This window comes from Lepidochelys kempii, chromosome 6 (genome assembly GCF_965140265.1).
Source record: "Lepidochelys kempii isolate rLepKem1 chromosome 6, rLepKem1.hap2, whole genome shotgun sequence".
In the NCBI taxonomy this organism is placed as follows: domain Eukaryota; kingdom Metazoa; phylum Chordata; order Testudines; family Cheloniidae; genus Lepidochelys; species Lepidochelys kempii.
Window position 1 is genome coordinate 19,068,153 of NC_133261.1, and position 22,806 is coordinate 19,090,958.

General features: G+C 49.3%; 1 protein-coding gene across 1 annotated transcript in view; it reads left to right on the forward strand.

The window, feature by feature from the left end:
- Positions 1-22,806, forward strand: part of LOC140912507 (NACHT, LRR and PYD domains-containing protein 12-like) — a 261,075-nt gene that overhangs the window by 69,809 nt on the left and 168,460 nt on the right. Inside the window, exon 6 of the mRNA XM_073346992.1 lies at positions 20,690-20,857. Within this exon, the coding sequence (XP_073203093.1) occupies positions 20,690-20,857 (168 nt within the window). The remainder of the gene's footprint in view (positions 1-20,689; positions 20,858-22,806) is intronic.

Below are 22,806 nucleotides of genomic sequence, written 5' to 3' on the forward strand. Positions count from 1 at the left end.
CTTAGGACAGAAGAATCTCATGCACTGCTACAGGCAGGGAACTGGGTGGCTAAGCAGCAGTTCAACAGAAAAGGTCCTGGGGATTACAGTGGATGAGAAGCTGGATATGAGTCAACAGTGTGGCCTTGTTGACAGGAAGGCTAATGACATAATGGGCTGCATTAGTAGGAGCATTTCCAGCAGATACAGGAAAGTGATTATTCTCCTATTTTTGGCATTCCACATCTGGAGTATTGCGTCCAATATTGGGCCCCTCACTACAGAAAGGATTAGGACAAATCGGAAAGAATCCAGTGGAGGGCAACGAAAATGATTAGGGGGCTGGGGCACATGACTTATGAGGAAAGGCTGAGGGAACTGGGCTTCTTTAGTCTGCAGAAGAAAAGAGTGAGGGGGGATTTGATAGCAGCCTTCAACTAACTACCTGAAGGGGCATTCCAAAGAGGATGGAGCTCAGTTGTTCTCACTAATTGGAAGAAGACTGAATAAGAAGCAATGGTCTCAAGTTTCAGGGGGGAGGTCTAGGTTTGATATTAGGAAACACGATTTCACGAGGAGGGTGGTGAAGCAGTGGAATGGGTTACTTAGGGAGGTGGTGGAATCTCCATCCTTAGAGGTTTCTAAGGCCCAGCTTGACAAAGCCCTGGCTGGGGTGATTTAGTTGGTGTTGGTCCTGCTTTGAGCAGAGGGTTGGACTGGATGACCTCCTGAGGTCTCTTCCAACCCTAATATTCTATGATTCTATGATTCTAACATAAAGAGAAATATAATATCTGAAATTAAATCTCACAGCTTCTTCTTCTCAGTCCTGGTAACCCTAGGAGGGGGAGAATTGGTCTGCGGCGCTTCTCAGTCCTGCAGTTTCTTAAATGGGTTCAGCAACTCTGAGGTCCAACCCAGTGATAGCAGTCCTATATACCCTGATTGCAAGGATCGCTGGTCAGGGCTACTCTCTGATTTTCTATTGGACACTCAACCCTGTCAGTGCTCAGAGAGAATGGCAACTGTGGATCTCCAGTAGGTGGTGTCGATATGTAACTAATCTCTCAGAAGCTTTCCTTAGTCAGTGGGATCTTATATTTCATTCAAAGATTGTATTTCATTATGAGCCCGGACTCTCAATTGAAATTACCACATCTTTAAGGAATTTCTTTTGATGTTCCAAAGTCATACCCTGATATTTCTTTCTCCTTCGTTCATACCTCTTCTAGAGTGCAACAATAATTTAGAAAGAAAACAGACGTAAATCCCTTAACGTCCCTAGTCCGTACAGTCTTTGGTTACATCATCTTCCTTTTGGGGCTTATAGTAGAACATGAGGCATGACCTGGGAGGAATAAGACAGATTATTCATGTACAGAGAGATGTACGTATCTGATTTCTGGGTTAGACAAATATAAAGCTTCTAATTCAGTGTGAATGACATACTGAAGGAAGAAAAGGAGGACTTGTGGCACCTTAGAGACTAACCAATTTATTTGAGCATAAGCTTTCATGAGCTACGTCCGATGAAGTGAGCTGTAGCTCACGAAAGCTTATGCTCAAATAAATTGGTTAGTCTCTAAGGTGCCACAAGTCCTCCTTTTCTTTTTGCGAATACAGACGAACACGGCTGCTACTCTGAAACCTGTCATACTGAAGGAACAAAACAAATGATCTATGGCAGCAGTTCTTTAGCAACCCACGGACCCCCATTTTGATTTACATTTTTTCACAGATCCCCAAGCCCTCCACTCAGCCCCAGGCCCCACAGGAGGCATGGGGAGGGAGTGGGAGGAGTTGAGGGAGCGAGGGGAAGAGTTGATAAGCGGGGCTGGCAGCCCTGGACATGATTCCACCCCCTCCCACAAATTTATCTGCTCCCTGCTCCTCCCCTCCCCACTCCTCCCATCCCTCCCAGTTCCTCCTGCACGTTACTGAACTGTTTCCTGGCATTTAGGAGGCACTGGGAGGGAGTGGGAGAAATTAATCAGTGGAGCCGGTGGACCCCCTGTGGTACCTTCATGGACCATAGTTTGAGTAACGCTGATCTATAGTATATTTTATTCATATGGGAGAGAAATGTTCATCTTATGATTTGGAAGAAAATATGCAAATTGGACTTCTTTGGGGAATCAAGAGATTTGACCCATGTGTACATCCTTCTGTTTTCTGTGTTCAGAGCCGGTTATTTCTAGTTAGTTTAACTCCTGTAGTTTCCCCACCCATCTCTGGATCTTGATTGACTCAGTCAATAATAGGCCTCTTTGTGTGATGGGAAAGCAGCATTTGGGGGCTCCTTTTAGCTAGGTTGCGAGGGAGAGAGAAGTTTTCTCCATATGTAAATGAGACGAGATTCTTGGCTAGGTGCTTGTAGCAGGTAGGTGGTCCCTCACGTGAAATAGGGACCAGCTCTCCTGTTCCAATCCAGGTGTGCCCTAGTTTGATGTAATGAGGAGGGCAGGACTTCCCCTAGAAGTTATCAATGAGAGTTCAGAATCCTGAGAGGGAGCCCAGAAGCAGAGCAGAACTGGGTTGTGAACTTCAGGGAGGGGGTGCCTCTGATGAAGGGAATGGGGAGCATTCCCTGATTGAACAGTGGAGCCGGAGCAGGCTGGTGAAAGCTGAAGGCATTGCGGGGGCGGGGAGGGTCACCTACAAACTTCCCCAGGCCAGAGAGCCCTGGCTGGAAAGGGCTGAAGGTGGACAGCAGCAGAGGGAGAGATCTGCTGGCTCTCTGAGCTGGAGAGCTGCAAGTAGAGAGAGCTGAAGGCTGGGGAATGATGATGAGGTGAGCCCACTGATGTCTCCAGGTAAGACCTGGATCTACACCTGGGAAAGAAACAGGGCAAAGAACCACTCCAGCTAGAGGGACTGGGATGAGGTGTGGTGAGAGACTCTAGACCTGTACTTGGTGTTCAAGTCTTGGAATGAATGGACTGTACTGTGCTGGGGGGATTTTGTTTTTTATGGTGGCAGGACCTCTGGTAATACATCAACTTTAAAGAAAGGCTGCTTACATACTCTGAGAGTTGTAGTAAGTTTGTTTGAGGATCTAAGAAGGAATCTGAGGTGTGGGACTAGCCAGATAGGAGGAGCTTCTTCTAACTAGAAAAAGGAAGCATTAATAGATTTTTGCTCCCTACATAAGCTGCCCAACCATTAAACTGTTTTCAAGTCATGACAAAACTTATATAAACTGCTAACCCACTTGCGGAGGTAAGTGGCAGCTGGGCTGTAGTGTAACTTCACACTTAAAAAAATAAAAAGGCTCTTACATGGATTCCAAGACCTTAAAGGAAGGTGATAGCACTTGAATGGACTGTACTGCAAGAAACCAAGATCTTCAAAGTTAACATACAGCTGCTGAGCTCTGGTGCAGGGCTGGATTTATTTAGAATACAGGATAGCTTTGGTGTTGACCAAGCATGGTCAGTCATGTTTCAGGTTTGTAAAATACGGGTGTGGGTTGAACTTTGGATTCCCGGCTTTTAGGCAGAGAGGTGCAGTTTGTGCTCTGTTATTCACTAGCTCCCTCTGCCCCCAAGGGGCTCTTCCAGAATCTGGACAGTGCAAGAGCTTAGGGGTGCTCTAGTCGTTCCTTCACTTTACACCCCATCCCCCTGGCCACTGTCCCTGTGCTGGCATGTGGGGTGGAGGGATGGTGAAGGAACGACTATTGGGTAGAGCTGCTATCAGAGGCTTCTATATGGAGAGAATCCTCCTGTCACCGTGGAAGAGCAGTTTAGGATTGCTATGCAATGATGGTCCATCAAGTATTATTTTCTTTCATCTTCTCACTTTTGACCTTCTAAGAAAACCTTCCTGACAGGGGGAAGTGTAATAACTTCCCTACAAAAAGGCATCATAAGATTTAAAGTCATAAATACCTCTCAATGAACTTGTAACACTGTTAGAACGCTGGCAGCTTGTTTTTATGCTGGAAGGTGTTAATGGTGCCAGAAGTCACAGAACAGGTTAAAGCTGATGGGTCTGCCAACTAGCCTTCCTTCAGGCTAAATAGGAGGACCACTTAAGTGTTCTTTTGTATAGTGATAGCATTAACAATAGGAAGCACTACCTGAAACAACTGGCCACATGGAAAGGCAGATGAGAAGTTTAGCCATGCAGCCTGAGCGGTTTTTCTGAAGTCTGGTTGCAAATGCAGTGGCAGGGGATTTGTTTGGTGGCCACTGTGTCTGTGTGCATTAGAACCAGTAAGTGATATAAGCCATGAGAAAGTGATCAGACCATGAGAGAAGCAGTGGGGAGACTGAGCCTGAGAAGGAGCCCTGAGAGACAGAGCTCCTTGAGCACTGCAATAGCTGGAAAGGCAGGCTTGGGGATTTCTGAGCCCAGAATTTTTTTAAAAAGTGTGGTAAAATATTTCTTTCCTTTATGTCTGGCAGATAAATCATCAGGCTGCCAACATTTAAATCTCCACTGAGCCCACTGTTATTCATAACCCAGCTGTTGTGCCTTTTGAGAAAATAAACAGTTCCTCCTTTTCCATCAATTGATCTTTAATCTGAAAAGGCATATGTTTAGCGAATATTGGTCCCTCCTCTTTTTGTTTATTCTGCTTAAAAAAAAGCAAATCCTTCCAAAATTTACGCTCGCCTCTGAAAATCTGTCTCTTGAAGTAGAATGTTTTGTAAGTGGGGGCTTTTTTGTTTTGTATTATTCTTTGATTTCTACCAGCTCTGATATTATTCCTTTGACATTCAAGAGGTTATTTTAAAGTGCAGAACTACTGGTAATAATTTAGATTTGTGAAGATTTTAAAAATGGTGTGTGATATACCATTGTACAGTCCAGACTAATGAGCAGCTGTGTCGCCCCTGCCCTGCATCATTGGGTGCCTTATAATGCCTTGCTGAAGTAGCTCCCACCCGGGCCTTTCAAAATCAGCCTTCCAGACTGCAAGCCACACCCTGAGTGCCTGTGTGTAACTGCTGCCTGCCAGCCACACTTGGGTTACACTCTGGCTCTCAACAACCTTTGTTATATTTCAGGATGACCCCAACACACCCCCGTTCCCCCCCAAAAATGTATGTTCTGTGCTGCCCAATCCTCTTCTGGACAGTGCACGTTTATATAAAGTCTGTCATTTCTTTAATAGAAATAATATGCAAGTTTACTATTTCAAATAGTCCTTCAGACACTTCAGTTTAAACACATTGGATTAGATAAAAGAGTAAAACTAGTTTATTAACTACAAAGAGAGAGGTTTTAAGTGAGTACCAATTAATGAGGCATAAAGGTCACAAATGGTTACAGGAAAAATGAAGATAAAATATTTACTTATGCCAATTTAACAAGCAACATTAGATTGAAAGCAAGGATTCCCACCACATGCTTCAGCAGATGACTGACCAAATTCTTAGGTCAGAACCCCTCCACCAGTCCAATGCTGTTTCCATTGTCTTTCAGGTGCCATGAATTCAGTGGGCAGAGAGAGAGAGGTGTATCCTTAGGGTGTCTGCCACTTCTTTTAATAGTCCTGTCCCCACTTTGAGAAGCATTTCCAGTTGGGATTCGGGAGACAAAAAGTCTATGGTTTCAGAGTAGTGATAATCAAGGTGGGCCATTTCCAGCAGTTGACAAGAACGTCTGAGGAACAATGGAGGGTGGGGGTGGGAATAAACATGGGGAAATAGTTTTACTTTGTGTTATGACCCATCCACTCCCAGTCTCTATTCAAACCTAAGTTAATTGTATCCAGTTTGCAAGTTAATTCCAATTCAGCAGTCTCTTGGAGTCTGTTTTTGAAGTTTTTTTGTTGAAGAATTGCCAGTTTTAGATCTGTAAGTGAGCGACCAAAGAGATTGAAGTGTTCTCCAACTGGTTTTTGAATGTTATAATTCTTGACGTCTGATTTGTATCCATTTATTCTTTTACATAGAGACTGTCCAGTTTGACCAATGTACATGGCAGAGGGGCATTGCTGGCACATGTTGGCATATATCACATTGGTAGATGTGCAGGTGAATGAGCCTCTGATAGTGTGGCTGATGTGATTAGGCCCTATTATGGGGTCCCCCGAATAGATACGTGGACACAGATGGCAACGGGCTATGTTGCAAGGATAGGTTCCTGGGTTAGCGGTTCTGTTGTGTGGTGTGTGGTCTATGGGGAAGGATGTGCCCTGCTGCTATTCCCTCATCTGTTTGACCCTCCTTTATCTCCCCTTCCTATTTGATGACTGTTTCGTGCCTGAATTCAAATTGCACAGAGCACACATTTGTTTGAGGTTGACCTGTTCGCCAACCATAGGGGGAGGATTTACACCGAACCCCAGAGGGCCCCTCTGATTTCCTCTCTTCTCCAATCTCCTCCATCTCTGAGACCCCCTCAATATACTCCTCCTTCATATCCTTTATTTTCTCTATTTTAATACAGAACACAGCTACCACAGAGTTTTGCTCACTCCAATTAAACCAGCTTCAGACTGTTTGCTTTACAGTGTTGAGATAGTTACTGTTCATCTGCTTGTTCTGGATGACTTCCAGTAATTCCCTTCTGGTTAATATTTAGATTACTCCTCAGGTGTGTAGGTTCTCAAATTCTGTTTCACTTCTGCCATTCTCTGTGCCTTTCATATCTTGTCTTCTTCTCCTTTTCATGGTTTTGTGACATTGCACTTCATATTCTTTATGAAAATATGAATGACAACTGGAATATGCTTTATGCGAAATGCCTCATGTAATGTGTCTTTAGAAAGGTGGTCATTTCCTGGATGCGATTATCCTATTTGCATGCCTGTATTATTTTTGTAGAGGAAGTTAGGAATATTGTCTGGTGTATATGTATTTTATATTCAAGGTTTTGGGTCACTCCCACTGCTTACACTTCAGGGTCTTCAATGAGAAAACCAGATGGGGCTTAATTGCCCATTAGCAGACAATAAAGCTTCACCTTCCTGTGAGTCAGCCTATATCATATGAAAAAAAGGGGCCTTGGAGGAACGTGTGACCATATCACCTAATACGGGGATTCATTTTGAGTTATGGTACTTTTCCACGGGGGGTAGGTGGGAGAGGCTTGCCAGCAAACAAAGTCTTCCTGCCTTCTGCACAAAGTATTGAAGAGGGGAGCCCCTAGAGGCATGGGCACCAGTCCTGAGAACACACCTATTTACCATCTAAGATGTCTGCTGCAAAAAAACAAAGTGAACATTAAGGAGGATTGGGCCCAGAGTGAATGCATTTCAGTCTGTGAAAAGATAATTAGAAGAGCTTGAGGGTGAGATACTACACATAATGAGTTTCTTAGTGTATTAAGTTTAACTGGTGTGTTTTGTTTTATTTTGCTTAGTAAGTTTCTTTGTTCTGTCTGTTATTACTTAAAACCACTTAAATCCTACTTTTTATACTTAATAAAATCACTTTTGTTTATTAATAAACCCAAAGTAAGTAGTTGTTACCTGGAGAGGAGCCAAGCAGCTGTGCATATCTCTCTCTCATTGATTAAAAAGGGCTAACACTTATGAGCAGCTTATACAGAGTAAGATGGATTTATCTGGGGTTTAGATCCCATTGGGGCTGCGTATCTGAGTGCTGGAGACAGGTATCTTGCTGTGCTGTTTTCAGTTTAGAACTGCAGGTTTGGGGGTGTGGTCCAGACCCTGGGTCTGTGTTGCAGCAGGCTAGTATGTCTGGCCCCCGCCAAAAAAGCAAAACCAGGGTTCTGGAGGCCCAGGCTGGTAGGGAAAACAGGCTCAGTGATCGTTTCAGTACATCAGGTGGCAGTCCTAAGGGGGTTTCTGTGACTGAACCCATCACAGGTTTCACCATTTGTTAAGATTTTTCTCGGTTGTATATTATTAGTTTCTACCTCTGTAGTATCTTCTTGTGTGTCTCAGATTGGGATCTTACTCTCCCAAATGGCTGGAGTGGCACTTTCCCTTGTTTATAGTCTCTCATTGTATAATTCTGATTTTAAAAGTAAACCATAGATCCATCAGGAATTGCCAGTTTGTTCAGAAACTTCACACATTCTGTCTAGACAAGGACCTAGCCATATTGTTCAATCTACTTTTCCTCTACAGACTGGATGACTATTTCACTGCACCTAAAGCTGAATGTAAAAACAGTGCCTACATTCCAGATAGTACAAGAGGGACTGTCCACCCCTTCCATGGTTTATGCCACTACGACTACATCAAGTCAATACTCCAGTCCTCCCACTGGCTCCCCGTCATTTTCTGCTGCCACTTAAATGCCATGGTCTTAATCCTCCATGAAATTCCTGGGAGGAGCCAGGCCTGGGCCCAGAGAGACCTCCCAGCCACTAGGAGTGGACACAGAAGCAGCCTCAGCAGGGAGTAATGGACAGTGATGTCATCAGACTACCTGCTGCAGGGTCTTGCTCTTGTCACTGGCTATTTCTTGCAGCTCCTCCTTCCCTCTCCCTCACAGTCTCTTCACCTCAGTTTCCCTCCATTCTCCCTCATTCCTCCCCTCCCCTCCCTTGTCCTTCTTGTTACTTACTATTAAGCCAATCCCCACATAAGAAACCTCACCCAAAATTAAAAAAAAAAATGTCCCTCCCACAGCAAAATAACAAAGTGACACAAACAATGTCGTCTTGGGATGCATCAGGAGAAGTATTTCCAGTAGGGATAAGGAGGTTTTAGTACCGTTATATAAGGCACTGGTGAGACCTCACCTGGAATACTGTGTGCAGTTCTGGTCTCCCATGTTTAAGAAGGATGAATTCAAACTGGAACAGGTACAGAGAAGGGCTACTAGGATGATCCGAGGAATGGAAAACTTGTCTTATGAAAGGAGACTCAGGGAGCTTGGCTTGTTTAGCCTAACTAAAAGAAGGTTGAGGGGAGATATGATTGCTCTTTATAAATATATCAGAGGGATAAATACCAGAGAGGGAGAGGAATTATTTAAACTCAGTACCAATGTGGACACAAGAACAAATGGATATAAACTGGCCACTAGGAAATTTAGATTAGAAATTAGACGAAGGTTTCTAACCATCAGAGGAGTGAAGTTTTGGAATAGCCTTCCGAGGGAAGTAGTGGGGGCAAAAGATCTATCTTGCTTTAAGATTAAACTCGATAAGTTTATGGAGGAGATGGTATGATGGGATAACATGGTTTTGGTAATTAAATATTCATGGTAAATAGGCCCAATGGACTGTGATGGGTTTTTAGATGGGGTAAGATCCAAGTTACCCGGGAAAGAATTTTCTGTAGTATCTGGCTGATGAATCTTGCCCATATGCTCAGGGTTTAGCTGATCGCCATATTTGGGGTCGGGAAGGAATTTTCCTCCAGGGCAGATTGGAAGGCCCTGGAGGTTTTTCGCCTTCCTCTGTAGCATGGGGCACGGGTCACTTGCTGGAGGATTCTCTGCTCCTTGAGGTCTTCAAACTACAATTTGAGGACTTCAATAGCACAGATATAGGTGTGAGGTCTTTTTTTAGGAGTGGTGGGTGAAATTCTGTGGCCTGCATTGTGCAGGAGGTCAGACTAGATGATCATAATGGTCCCTTCTGACCTAAATATCTATGAATCTATGAATTGTGCCATTCACTCTGCTTGTGTGTTGTCTGTCATATTTAATTACACTGTAAACTCCTTGGGGAGGGACTTTGTATGGAAAGTCTGTACAGTGCCTCTTATGATGGGTTTGGTCATAGAAACTCCCTTGAGACTGTCACTTTATGCACTGGAACACCACTGAGAATAACTCCCCCTGCCAGAATGGGCATCCCTCAACTCTGTCTTGCTGAGCTGGACACTCCAGTTTAACTCCAGCACAGACTCAGAGAATGGGCCACCCCCTCTGGAGTTTCTCAGACACTGAGATTCACTCAGCCCTAGGGTTTCTCAGTTAACAGGGACTTGTCCAGTGCTTGGTATACAGACTTTCTGGGAGTCTGAACCCCAGATAAATCAGTCTTACTCTGAATAAAGTTTATGCAGGGTACATTCATAAGAGTCTGCCCTCTTTATCACTGAAAGATATGCACAGCTGTTTGCCCCCCATCCCCCAGGTAACAATTCCTTACACTTGGTTTATTAATAAACAAGTGATTTTATTAAGTATAAAAAGGTAGGATTTAAACAAATATAACAGATTACCTGAAATAACATGGAGGGTGAGAAGTTATTATTGGTAACTAGTTTCTTAGTACATTACAGACAGAACAAAGTTACTAAGTAAAATAACACATGGCTAAGCTTAAAGTCCTTCTCAGGCCAAAGTTGTATTTTCTGACTTGGGTCCAGCAGTTCTCCCCCACCCCTGTAGTTACAATCCTTTTGTTTCCAGGTGCTTTCAGATATCTCTTTGGGGTGGGGAGGCCGTCTCTTAAGCCAGTTGAAGACCATCATTATTTACTTCCCCCGCCTTATATAGAATTTTCCTAAGGCGGGAAACTTTTGTTTTGTTTGATCCTCATACCACTCCCTCCTGGAAAAGTAAAGTACCAGATTTAAGATGGATTCCAGTATCAGATGACATGGTCACATCTCTCTATCAGACCCCAGCCCCATTTTTCCTGGGCTGACCCCTATGTACACAGGCAGGCTAGCAGGTAAACAAAGCTATTTACAACTCATTGTTTCTGTAGCACCCTTAATGGCTTCCACTTAATATGACTACATCAGTAATGCAAGTTTATACCTTATTTTCCTAAATTCAGACATAGAAATAATACATGCAACCAAATAGGAAAACCATATTCAGTAGATTACAACTTTTGTAACGATACCTGACATGGGACCTTTTGCATAAAGCACGTTCTAGTTATGTCATTCATATTGACAAGCATATTTTCATAAAGCATATGGAGTGCAACCTGTTCTTGATTGCTCTACATGCACTACTGTAATACAGATAAGAACCTTGTGGCTATAGCTCCAGCAACATGAGAGATCAAATTTTGATCAATGAACTCCCTAGGATTAAACCTGAGAGCTGGAAACGAAGCACTCTCAGCAGTGCTGCTTCTATTCTGTGTCCAGGCCTAAAACCCCGCTGGGTATTGCCAACAGGCCGGTGATGGATGTAGTTATCCAGTAGCTTCTGGAATCAGTTGCGCAGGTGTGGGAGACTAGGTGATACCAGTTGGAATTGGTTGTTATGTTGTGCAGAAGCTCATGTTAAGCAATGCAGATGAGTTAGAATTCAGACAGTGAATGTAGCAGAGCTCTGTCAGACTCCCTGGCTCTGCATGATCACTGAACTGCGCTGGAGGTAGCTTGTAAGGCCGGCTGCATCAAGCAATGGATTTGTAAGTGCTGGCCAGAGTGCTGCATGCTCAAGAGTTTGGCGGGTTAGATTTCCCTCCTCAGTGGCAGTTGGTGACAAAAGTTGTTAGTAAGTGTTCTAAGTACTCTTACTGTCCCTCACCAGCCAACAAGCTTAAGGATCAGAGTCATAACTGGAGGCTTAAACTTCTTCTAGTGTTTCTAGGATTCCTCTTTTGTGAAGGGGCAGAATTTGGAGAAGGAGGGTGTCATGTTATTCCTGATGGCCGCAGAGAAGAACAGTAAATATCAAAAACATTTTATAAAGAGCGAGTAGAGGTCTTCTTGTTTGCATATTGTCATAAAAATTGCAGATAGAAAAACTGTTCTCAGATCAGTCCAGTCTACAAATGATGATTTTTTTTTTATTGTTTTGCATTTCATGGTACAAGCACACACTCTTGTATGATTACAGACTTTGGCTTTAACCAAAGGTAAAGAAGTGTGGCAAAATGCATACAACATATCACCTGGATCTAAGTATTTCCCAAACTTTCAAAAACAGTACTATTTTGAGTACATAGTTGCATTATCAGTCATATTTAGAAGATTTCTGCTACTTTTGGGGAAAATCAAACATTGGTTTTTAATGACTTGTGGCCTTTGTGATTTTATAATTTTTTTCAGATCGGATAACTAGTAATGTTGAATCATTAGAGAAAACCACACCACTTCCCACCTCTACATCCACCCTGGCCATGACTGCCAGACATGTGCCTAATGTGGTAGCAAAGAAATTTTTCTAGCTGAGGAGTTAAACTTTAGTGCCCAAAATACATCCAGGCTGGTAGACTAGTGAAAAGAAAGGGTTTTCAGTGTTGCTTCAAGTGTAAATCTGCATGTAAACTTAATCATGGAGCTGCTATTGCCTTTGCATACATTCCTGTCTCCCACTTAGTTGATGCTTGTTTTGGACTTTGTATGCATCTGCTGGGAAATAATCAAATCTATTTTGGGGTCATGTGATTTTGATGTATCCAATTCTCTTTACAGTACATCATAATAGGACACTAACAAGCCATCCCAGTACAGAATTCCAGATGAAAACTATGAATGCTCTTATAATTTTGATCAAACACAATTTTGCCCTTGAAATGTATGGCAAATTTCTAATATTGGAAATGGCACCTGACATTTCCAAAACATCTGGGTCAGTCCAACCTTCCCTCCCCCCACCCTAGCCTCACGTCTAGGGAGCCCTTTTTGAATTTTTGTTTTTCCTTCCAACAGCTCTTCAAATGTTTGTTTGGGTCTGGTCAGTAGTTAGATCTTTTGGAATTATTTTACACACTTTAGCAAATCACAGTGGGTATCAGTATGATGAGAAGCCTCATCAGTAGCTCAGGCACTAATATTCAACACCTGATTGATAAATAACTCCTCCTTAAGAGCCTCAACCAAGAGGGAAAAAAAGGGAGGTCATGTTGGTTAAAAAAATGGGGACACTTCTGAAACTGAGAAACACAAGGGAATGAGAACAGCTCTATGCAAGAGAAAGGCCGGTCATGTAATTAAATTGCTAGATCAAAACTCAGACTGTGTGACCTTGGGAAAGTCATTCAGTCTCATGTGTCTCAATTTTCCATTTGAAAAATAATATTTCCTTTCCCTATATTTTGTCTTCCTGGTCTAATTTAGATTGTAGGATCCTCAGGGCAGGGACTGTGTGTATTGTTGCTCCTTCTTTTAGGACCATTGTCCTGTTCTGACTCCAGCGTTACCCTTAACCAAGGGGTGGCAGGTGTCCAGCACCTTTCCGATCAGAGGAGAAATCAGTGACATGGAGTCTGGGTAAACTCTAAGTGAAACTTGTCACATTTACTCGCCTTTTTTGGATTGAGATGGTCACACAGCAAACAGGGCAGGTTCCTCTTTCAGAACTATCAGCCCAGCAACAAATTACAAAGGAAAAACTCTGCTTCAAGAATGGACTCTTGTCAGAGCTCAAGGCAAGAACATACTCTCTCACTGCTGGCACAGCTGCCTCCTTCCCAAAGCTTACTTTTGTCTCTATTCCTCATTTTGGGGGGGTGTAATGAGGCATGACTCACCCATGCAGCACCTCCTGCTGGTTGTCCTTGGGAATTAGCTCTATCCAGCTCCAAAGCACCCTCTGCCAGCCAGTGTCACTTGTTACTGGGCCCCAAGTCCCTCCTGGACCCCAGTTCCCCCTTTCTCTGGGGTGCTACCCCTGGCAATACCCCACAATCTTAAGATCTCCCCTCCCACCTAGCCTCAGTCTTGGCTACTACCAGTCACCATCTAGCCCCTGCACACTGGAGCGGACTGCAATGTATAAGCCAATCATCACAGGTAAGGGGAGTTTGGATCTACTGCCTCTACCTACCCCCAGGCTGCACCCCCAGTACCTATTAGGCCTTAAGAAAGGCCTGCAGCCTGGGGCTTTTCTAGGCAGGAAGACACTCCCCAGTACTGCTCAACTCCAGTACCTTTCTTGGCTTCAAACAGCCAGACCCCTTTTCTCTCAACTGCCTAAGGAAAACTAACCTAGCTTCTGCCTAGCAGCCCTTTTATAGGCCTGCTGCAGCTTGATTGTGGCATGGCCCCCAGCTGTGGCTGCTTTCCCAAATCAGCTGAGCTTTTCCCCAGGCCCAGGCTTTTCCCAGGGCTAATTTCAAGGGCTACAAGGAGAGAAAGGTCAGTCTGCTTGGGCTGCCCTATTGGCTGGAGCCCTCTCTCTCTCTCTCTCTCTGGTTGTCCTGCTGGCTGGAGCTCCTTCTCCTTCTCTTGGGCTGTTGCTGGCTGGAGTGCTCCTTCTGTGGATTGCTGCTGCAGAGTGGGGTGGGGGGCCCTTGCTAGCTTGCCCCCTTCCCCCGCCCCGAGGGAGAAGCCAGGACCCCACTACTGCCACCTGTGGGGGTCCTTCCTGCCTGGCCGCCAGGGTTGCTAGAGCTGCTGCTGCATTTGTCCTGGGGAGCTGCTGGAGCAGGAAGACGACCGAGAGGACCATCGGCTGCTGGGGGAGCGCACAGAGACTCGGGAGACCACTGTGGAGGGGGCCATTAAGGCCTGAGTGATTATCAAACTGTGCTTTTGTGGTGGGGTCCTGACTGTGTTTGTGGGGATGTAGGGGGTGTGGCATGGAGCCTGCCCCCTGATCCATCTGTGTCCCTCCCCCCCACCATTGCCCCCTCCACCGTCCACTCACCATCTGCCTCAAGCTCCTGCCTCCAGGACTCAGCTGCTTGTCTGGCCTGCCGCGCCCATTTGGGCCTGCAGCAGCAGCCAGCCAACATTAATTTTTCGCAAGCGCATGTGGGTGCATGTGCCCCCCCTTTTTTTGGACTGCCCCCCCCTCCGATTACAGCCCTTTGCCCCTCTCCCCCACCTTCTTTGCCTAAGCCCCTTGTGAGCCTAGTTTGTTTGCCTGCCCTGCCCTGCCCTTTTTCCTCTGCGGTTTGGTTTCGTTGTCCTGCCCCAGCCCTACAGCTAGCCCCTTGGTTCCCCTGTCCCACCCCCAGTCTGGTTGCTCCTTTTCCTTTGTGGCCCCCCCTTGCCCTGATTGGCCCTCCCTTCGTGTGCCCATGCCCCCTCCCATGTGCTTGTGCCCTCCCCCTTTTTGGTTGATCACTGCACCCCCCTGATGTTGTTGTAACCTTCCCTCCCCTAGTTCAGCTAGAGAAGCCGGATTTCCATCCTATGTCGGCGACTGACCCCCACCCCCCAAGTCCTTAATAGCCCCTTTATCTGCCCCCCCAATTTTGGCATCCTCCTTCCCTGCCTGCAGCCTAGCGGGGAGGAGTGGTTGACCTGCTTCCCCTCCCCCCCCCTTTCTCTTTTTTCACCTCCCTCACAGCTCATCATGGTGGGAGACACGACAGGTGGGATCCATGGGGCAGACCCCGCAATTCCCCCTCCAGCCTCTACTTTAACCACCGCTGCCGAACCACCTGCTATTGGCCCCGCTGGGGCACTGGCAGCGGTGGGCAATGGGGTGACCTCAGCTGCTGCCACGTCCCTCACCCCCTCCGATTCTGGGGGAGCTCCCCCAGCTGGTGGGAGGGGCCGGGGCAAAAAGAAGGGAAAGAGCCTTGCTAAAAAGACTAGGCCCTCCATGGCAGGGGCTGCCCCCACTGCCGCGGCCCCCACCATCTGCTGCGGTGTCCCTCCCCGCTGTTCCCTCCACCAGCACCGCGGGCACTCCCCCTCCGGCCCCTAGAGCGTATGCCCAGGTGGCGGCAGCCCCCCCCCCAACCACTACATCCTCTCTCCCAGCCACCGCCGTTGTTACCATCCTTAGCGGCCGGGGCCCCTTCCCCACCTTGACCAGGAAGCACGGCGTCCGTTGCCTCTTGGTGCCCGCCTCGCCCCACGTGGAGACCTACATGTGGGCGTTGGCGAGGGTGGTGGGGCCTACGGCCATTGTGGCGGCCTCCAAAATGTATGGCAAGGTTGTCTTCTTCCTTGCCTCGGAGGCCGCCATCCAGGAGGCGGTGGAGCAGGGCCTGGCGGTGAGGGGGGGGGCTGTTCGTCCCCCTGGAGCCGCTGGAGGACCTGGGTGCCCGTGTAGTCCTGATTTCCATTCCTCCTCTCCTCCCCAATGCTGCCCACCCTCTCTGTCCTGGGGAAACCAATCTCTGTTATCAGCCCTCTCCCGCTGGGCTGCAAAGACCCTGCCCTCCGTCACATCCTCTCGTTCCACCGGCAGGTGCAGCTTCAACTGCCGCCGGCGGCGAGTGTCAGAGAGGCGCTCAAGGGGTCTTTCCTGGTCCCCTACCAGGGGGCCCGTTACCGGGTGCATTATTCCACGGGGGAGGCCTGGTGCTACCTCTGCCGGGCGATGGGATACATCCGGAGGGACTGCCCCTTGGCCCGGCACGGAGGAACGCCTGGGACCCCCAAGTCCCGGCAGGGTGCCGGCCCCGTCATCGCCGGCGCCCCTGGCTGCCCGGTACCCAGAGCCGCCCCTCCTCCTTCTCAGCCCACCACTGGTCCTGCTCAGGCCTAAGGGGTACTTCCACCAGTGTGCCCAGATGAATGGGAGAGCCCCGCCTCTGCTGCATGCACTCTGGCTGGGCCCGTAGAGGAGGGTGCGGTGGGGATATCGCTGGGTGTGGGAGAGGGCCCGCCCCAGGGGGAATCTGCCCCCCCCATGCTGCCCCGCTGTTGCTTTCCCAAGTCATCATCCCTGCCCTCAGACCCAACCCGTTACTCAGCCCGCAGACAATGCCATGGAGGGCTGGACCCCAGTACATGGAAAGCGTGGCAAGTGGAAGGCTCAAGCTCCGCTCCTGCCATCCAATGCGGAGGCCCCCTGGAAAACCAGGAAGGGGGACACCGCTGCCGAGCCTTCCGCCCTGCCCACAGCCACGTTCCATCCACCAGTGCCGGCTGGGGAAGACGTGGCAGCACCGGAGAGGAGCGCCTCCCCTCCCTCGTGGTCCCTCCCAACGGAGACCTCCGCTAGAGCCCCTCCTGCTCCCTTAACATCTGAAGCCCCTGTGAGACCTGAAGCGGGCGCTGGTGGGGAGGGCCCCGGGGTGGTGAGAGGTGATTGAGGCCCTGGGTCTGACCCTGGTCACCCGGGGTAGGATGACCCTCTGCCAGCGGGCCTTGACCTGAGCGACCTCACCCCAGCCCCCCTCCCCATAACCACTGCTTCCGCTCCCGCCTCCGAGGGTCTCCTGGACTCTTCGACCTGCCCCGTCGCAGGTGGCACTCTGCTGATGGCCGCCGAGCCTGCTGAGGCGATAGCCAGTGCCTCGCGGCCAGGACCCAAGTTACCAGGGGTATCCCCCATTGGCGTGGGGCAACCGACTTCCTTCCTGGGCTGGGGCCCCACTGAAAATTGTCCACCTCCTGATGTCGTGGCTGTCACACCTGCCATTGAGCCTGGCATCACTGGGGTCCCCCTCCCCGTCCCTCAGGCCCCTGAGCCAGACCGAGGGGAGCCACCTCCTGGCGACCCAGTTCCTGGAGCCCAGGATCCCACCTCTGTCCCTCTTCCCACCCCTACTCCTGACCCCTGCTCTACCCCTACTCCTGACCCTGTCCCTATCCCCTCCACCTCCCGCGATGCCATTGCCGCCCCTGGGGCCGTCTCTTTCCCTTTCCCGGAGGGTGACCCCCAGGAAGCGGCCTTTGTGTTTCCATGTCCCGACTCACTAGGGGCTGCAATCTTCCCTCCACCGCCCTGCATTGAGCCGGGGTCTGAGGCAGACCACATGCCACCGGCCCATCAGGCGCCACATCGAGGGTCCGCCCCTTGCCTGCCCGTCTTGGTGGGCCACGGGGCTGTGCCAGGGGCCCCACTGGAGGATGACCGGGGGCCAGTGATCCCACCCCCCAATAGGCTGCGAGAGGAGCTGTGGGAGTTTCTAGAAGATGTCTGTGGCTCCCGCAATAAGGTGCAGCTTGCTGTCCAGCGATGGGGGGATTTTCACAAAATCCTCCGGGCCGTGAGGGCCCTTATGGGGGAGGGTAAAAGGACCGGGAAGCAGGGCGCCGCGGCTTACCACCGGGTCCGCAGCTTCCATGACTCCTTGCTCACCTACGGGGTAGGTCACAGTTTGCTGCACAGCCCAATGTGGGCTGTGAGCATCCCTGATGGCGAGGATCACCCCCAGCCCTCCTCATGACACCTATCGCCTTTGCAACATTGAACACCTGGGGCTGTAGGATGGGTCTCCACAGGTGCCAAGTGCTCTCCTTCCTTCGGGAGGGGGGGTACTCTGTGGTTTTCCTGCGGGAGACCCATACAGATCCAGCAGTTGAGGACAGCTGGCGGCTGGAGTAGGGGGGACAGGATCTACTTTAGCCATCTCACAATTTGTATGGCTGGAGTGGCGACCCTTTTCTCCCCCGACCTACGGCCCAAGGTGCTGGGGGTCGCCGAGGCTGTGTCGGGCCGTCTGCTGCGCCTCCGGGTCTGCATGGAGGGGCTTGTGGTCAACCTCGTTAACGTCTATGCCCCGACATCGGGCAAGGAGTGGCTGTCTTTTTATCATCAGGCATCTGCCTTCCTCGGCTCCTTGGATCCTCGTGAGTGCCTGGTCCTGGGCAGGGACTTTAACGCCACCCTCAAGGAGCAGGACCACTCAGGGACTGAGCAGTGCCCAGCCGCCGCGGACGTCCTCCGGGAGATTGTCGAACATCACTCCCTGGTGGATGTCTGGTGCGACCACCACCCGGACGATATCTCGACGTCCACCTATGTCCGAGTGGAGGCCCATCGGTCGTGCCACTCCCGGTTGGACCGCATCAACTTGTCACGCTTCCACCTTTCACAGGCCCACTCCTCCAACATCCGGCCGGCCCCTTTTTCAGATCACCATCTGGCCACCGTGACAGCCTCTCTCTCTCAGGGGCCAGCCTATTGGCATTTTAACAACAGCTTGCTGGAGGATGTGGGCTTTGTGGCGTCCTTCTGGGAGTTCTGGCTGGCCTGGCGAGGGCAGCGGCGTGCCTTTCCCTCGGCGCGGCAGTGGTGGGACCTGGGGAAGGTGCGCACTTGGCTCTTCTACCGTGACTACACTCGGGGCGCCAGCCGTTGGAGGGATGTGGTGATAGAGCAGTTGGAATGGGAGGTCTTGGAGCTAGAGAGGTGTCTGGCCGCCAGCCCTGAGGTCCATCCCTTTGCGAAACATTCCAGGAGAAGCGGGAGGAGTTCCGGGCCCTCGACAACCATTGGGCCCGGGGTGCTTTTGTTCGATCCCGCATCCGCCTCCTTTGGGAGATTGATCGCGGCTCCCACTTCTTCTATGCCCTGGAGAAAAAGAGCAGGGCCAAGAAGCACGTCACTTGCCTTCTGGCAGAGGACGGCACCCCCTCTCATGGATCCGACGGAGATGTGAGAGAGGGCCAGGACCTTCTACACAAACCTTTTCTCCCTGGATCCGACTGATCCTACCGCCCGCCCGCTTCCCGGAAACCAATAGGTCCAGAGGGCGTCTGTCCTTTTTTATCCCCATTGCAGTCCTCCTTTCCCTTCATGTGTCCTCTGCCCACTTTGGGGTATCTTTCTCCTCAACTTCTCACTTTTCTTCCGTCCTTTCTTCCCTTTAAATCTTGTGGAGCTCTTCTCTGTTGCTTCATCAAGAACACCCTCTCCCCACCTCCCCTGGCTAGGGCTTATCTCAATAGTTTCCTACGTACACCTATGAGGTTTTTTTTTCTTTCCCTGCTCAACATTGTGAGTGCCTGTCTTCCTCCCTCCAAAATATCTCAGGGGTTCTATGAAATCTTACTGAACCTGGGGGCCCCACAGGGAGTGGGTGCTTCTCTCGCTCATATAAATTCAGGGCTCTTTTTCTCTCCCAAACCTTTGGATTCCCCTCCCCATTCAGTGGAGTGACCATATTTTCAATACAAATGTAGTCATGAAAAAGGCCGAGGAGGTGACAGTTCCGGTGGCTGGGATGTCTCTACATGTGTGCAAGATTTGGCAGCTGTCAGGGATTCAGAGGTCTCCCTGTGAGCCCTGGAGGGAAGGAGGAGTGGCAGTATGTGACAGACATGCTGGGTGCTGGTCACTGAGATGCACATGGTCATAGCCAGGCTGCTGCCATAGTTCCACACTCTTGTGGGCTGGCAGCTCCCCCAGGAGCCCAAACTCTGCAGGGAGGGACTCGGAATCCAGTAGAAAATTTCTGTTGTAATAACCCCACTGGTTTTTGGAACAGGCCCTGCCAACAGGGTAACATGGTTGCCCTCCTCTCAGGGGCTCTTCTTCTCCAAACTTTGGGGATCCCCCTTGTTGTGGAGCTTTTCTCCTCTTTGTCTTATTTCCCCCAACCCCACCCTTTGGTCCCTGGTGTCAGTGGAAGGTGAATATGATGCAGTCAGTGCTGGGCCTCGCAGCTGCCTCCCCTCCCCAGGCCTGAGGGGCAGAGCTGGGGGCAGAGACAGGAGATGGCTGCTTCCTGCAGGCAAGCAGCAGAGCCAGTGCCCGGCCCAGCTGCCTGGGGAGGGGGCTGCTCCTACAGGCTCCCTGTCGCAATGGGGCTGCTCCGATTAGGTCGCACCATCCCAGGGCTGATCAGTGCCAAATCCAATCTGATTGGCTGAGAGCTGGGTAGGTGGGATTTGGCATGTCCCGGTGGCTGCCCTTTAAATTCTGGTTGGTCAGTGGAAAGGGTGAGGGGCGGTGCTTAGTGAGGAAGTCTCACCCCAAACCTTATTCCTTATTGGTCAATGGCAGAGATTTAAGGATTGGGGTGTCTGGTCCATTCACAGTGCTGACTGGTAAAGAGTGAAGTGCAAGGGGTGGGGCTTAGGCAGGAAGTTCCCCCCCACACTGGTTCCTCATTGGCATAGGGTGGGGGTTGGGACAGGCGGTGGAGCAGGGCTTCTACTTCATTCTTCACGTGGATTGGTCAGGGAGAGGGGCTGGTGGGCGGGGCCACCTGTCAGAACAGCTGTGACGAGCCCCCTTCACACTGTGATCCCCCTTCTCTGTGTTTCTCTCTCCTGCAGCTTGTGGAAATGTCGTCTCACAGCCGCTGGCTGTGGGGATCTTGCAGATGTTCTCAGAACCAGCCAGAGCCTGACCGACCTGTACCTGTATAATTCTGTGGAAGAGGCCGGAGTGCGGCTGCTGTGTGGGGGACTGAAACACCCGAACTGCAAACTGCAGACACTGGAGTAAGTAACATTTGGCCTCCTCTGTGTATTTGTAGGTGTCCTGTGTGTAAAGTGCTTGACACAGTGAGAAATAGTTGAGGGGAGAAGATTTTTCTCTCTCTCCGTTCCACTCTGATGTTTCTGGGGGACTGAGAAGTTACCCCATTATCCCCTGCATACTACCCCCCTGTAGTAGCTGTCTGTCAGCTCCCTGGCACCACCAGCCCTTCTCTCACCCAAGCACTCTACTCTGGGCTTATGCCAGCCCCAACTTTGCCTTGCAGGGTGACAAGAGGGGCACTGAATCCCCAAATCCTTTTCCTGTGATACCCAGCCCCTGACTGGCTACTCACAGAAGTATCAGTTCTTCTGCACCCAAAGATGCTGTGTACCCCAGTTTACCAGAGTTATCTTAAACCGCTGCTCTTGTAAGCCACAGAAGACTTGTGAACACTTACAATAAGACAAAAGTAGGTTTATTGAAAGAAAGAAAGAAAGAAAGAAAGAAAGAAAGAATAAAGATTTATGCAGGAATGAGAGAAGGTGATGGAAACAACTGGTTGTAATGCAAAACAAAAACCTAAAGCGTGAACCTGAGTCTACACTTGTCAATAGCTACCTCTCCTATCTAAAGAACTAGGTTTTCCCCACAAAGTTCAGTCAGTTGCAGAACTAGCTGGTTTCATAAGGACCAGGACCCAAATATTCAGGACAGCCCCCTGAACTTCTCAAAGGTTTTCCTCAGTGAATACAGAGTGCCTTTGCCTACACTCTGTTATCCTGAAAATCGTCATTGGCTATATTCATAGCCAGGGTGATCCTCTGCTTGCTGTGATGTTCCTTTTCACCTCTAAGTGGTTTGGATCATTTCCCATGGTCTTTGATGCTTTTCCATTGACTGTTCTGGGATGTGGCAGGAGTAGACAACACAGCTTTCTACAGATGAATAAATATCCTATAAGATGTGTCTGGTGTATTGGGTTTGTCAGGTATGCAGTGAGAGCTGTTTGCAAAGAACAGGGGACCCTTTGCCAAGGATGCTTGTGTCACACCAACCCCATTTTTTTCTCTATCTTTCCTCTTATTACACCCACTCCATCTCATGCTGACCCTGGTGGTGTTCCTGGCAAAGGCTTTAGCAAAGGGGTGATCTTCCATTTAGCTCTGAACATGGGCAAGCCAAGACTTAGTCTGATACCCTCTAAGGAGTTGTACACATAGCCACCGACTTTCCCTCTAGTCAGGGGGTGCTCGAGTCCCCCCTCCCCCACTCCATCCCTTCCCCCAAACCCTGCCCCCACACTGCCTCTTCCTGCCCATGCTCCACCTCTGCCCCGCCCCATACCACCCCTTCCCTCAAACCCCCACCTCTTCCCCGCCTCGTCCCCTGAGTGCACCATGTCCCCGCTCCTCACCCTCCCTCCCGGAGCATCCTGAATGCCACAAAACAGAAACCAAGGGGATCCAGTGGATATAGTGTACTTAGATTTTCAAAAGCCTTTGACAAGGTCCCTCACCAAAGGCTTTTACGCAGAGTAAGCTGTCATGGGATAAAAGGGAAGGTGCTCTCATGGACTGGTATCTGGCTAAAAGATAGGAAACAAAGGATAGAAATAAATGGTCAGTTTTCAGACTGGAGAGAGGTAAATTGTGATGTCCCCCAGGGGTCTGTTCTGGGACCAGTCCTATTCAACAGATTCATAAATGATCTGGAAAAAGGGGTAAACAGTGAGGTGACAAAATTTGCAGATGATACAAAACTACTCAAGATAGTTAAGACCCAGGCAGACTGTGAAGAGCTACGAAAAGATCTCTCAAAACTGGGTGACTGGGCAACAAAATGGCAGATGAAATTTAATGTTGATAAATGCAAGGTAATGCACATGTGAAAGCATAATCCCAACTATACATATAAAATGACGGGGTCTAAATTAGTTGTTACCACTCAAGAAAGAGATCTTGGAGTCATT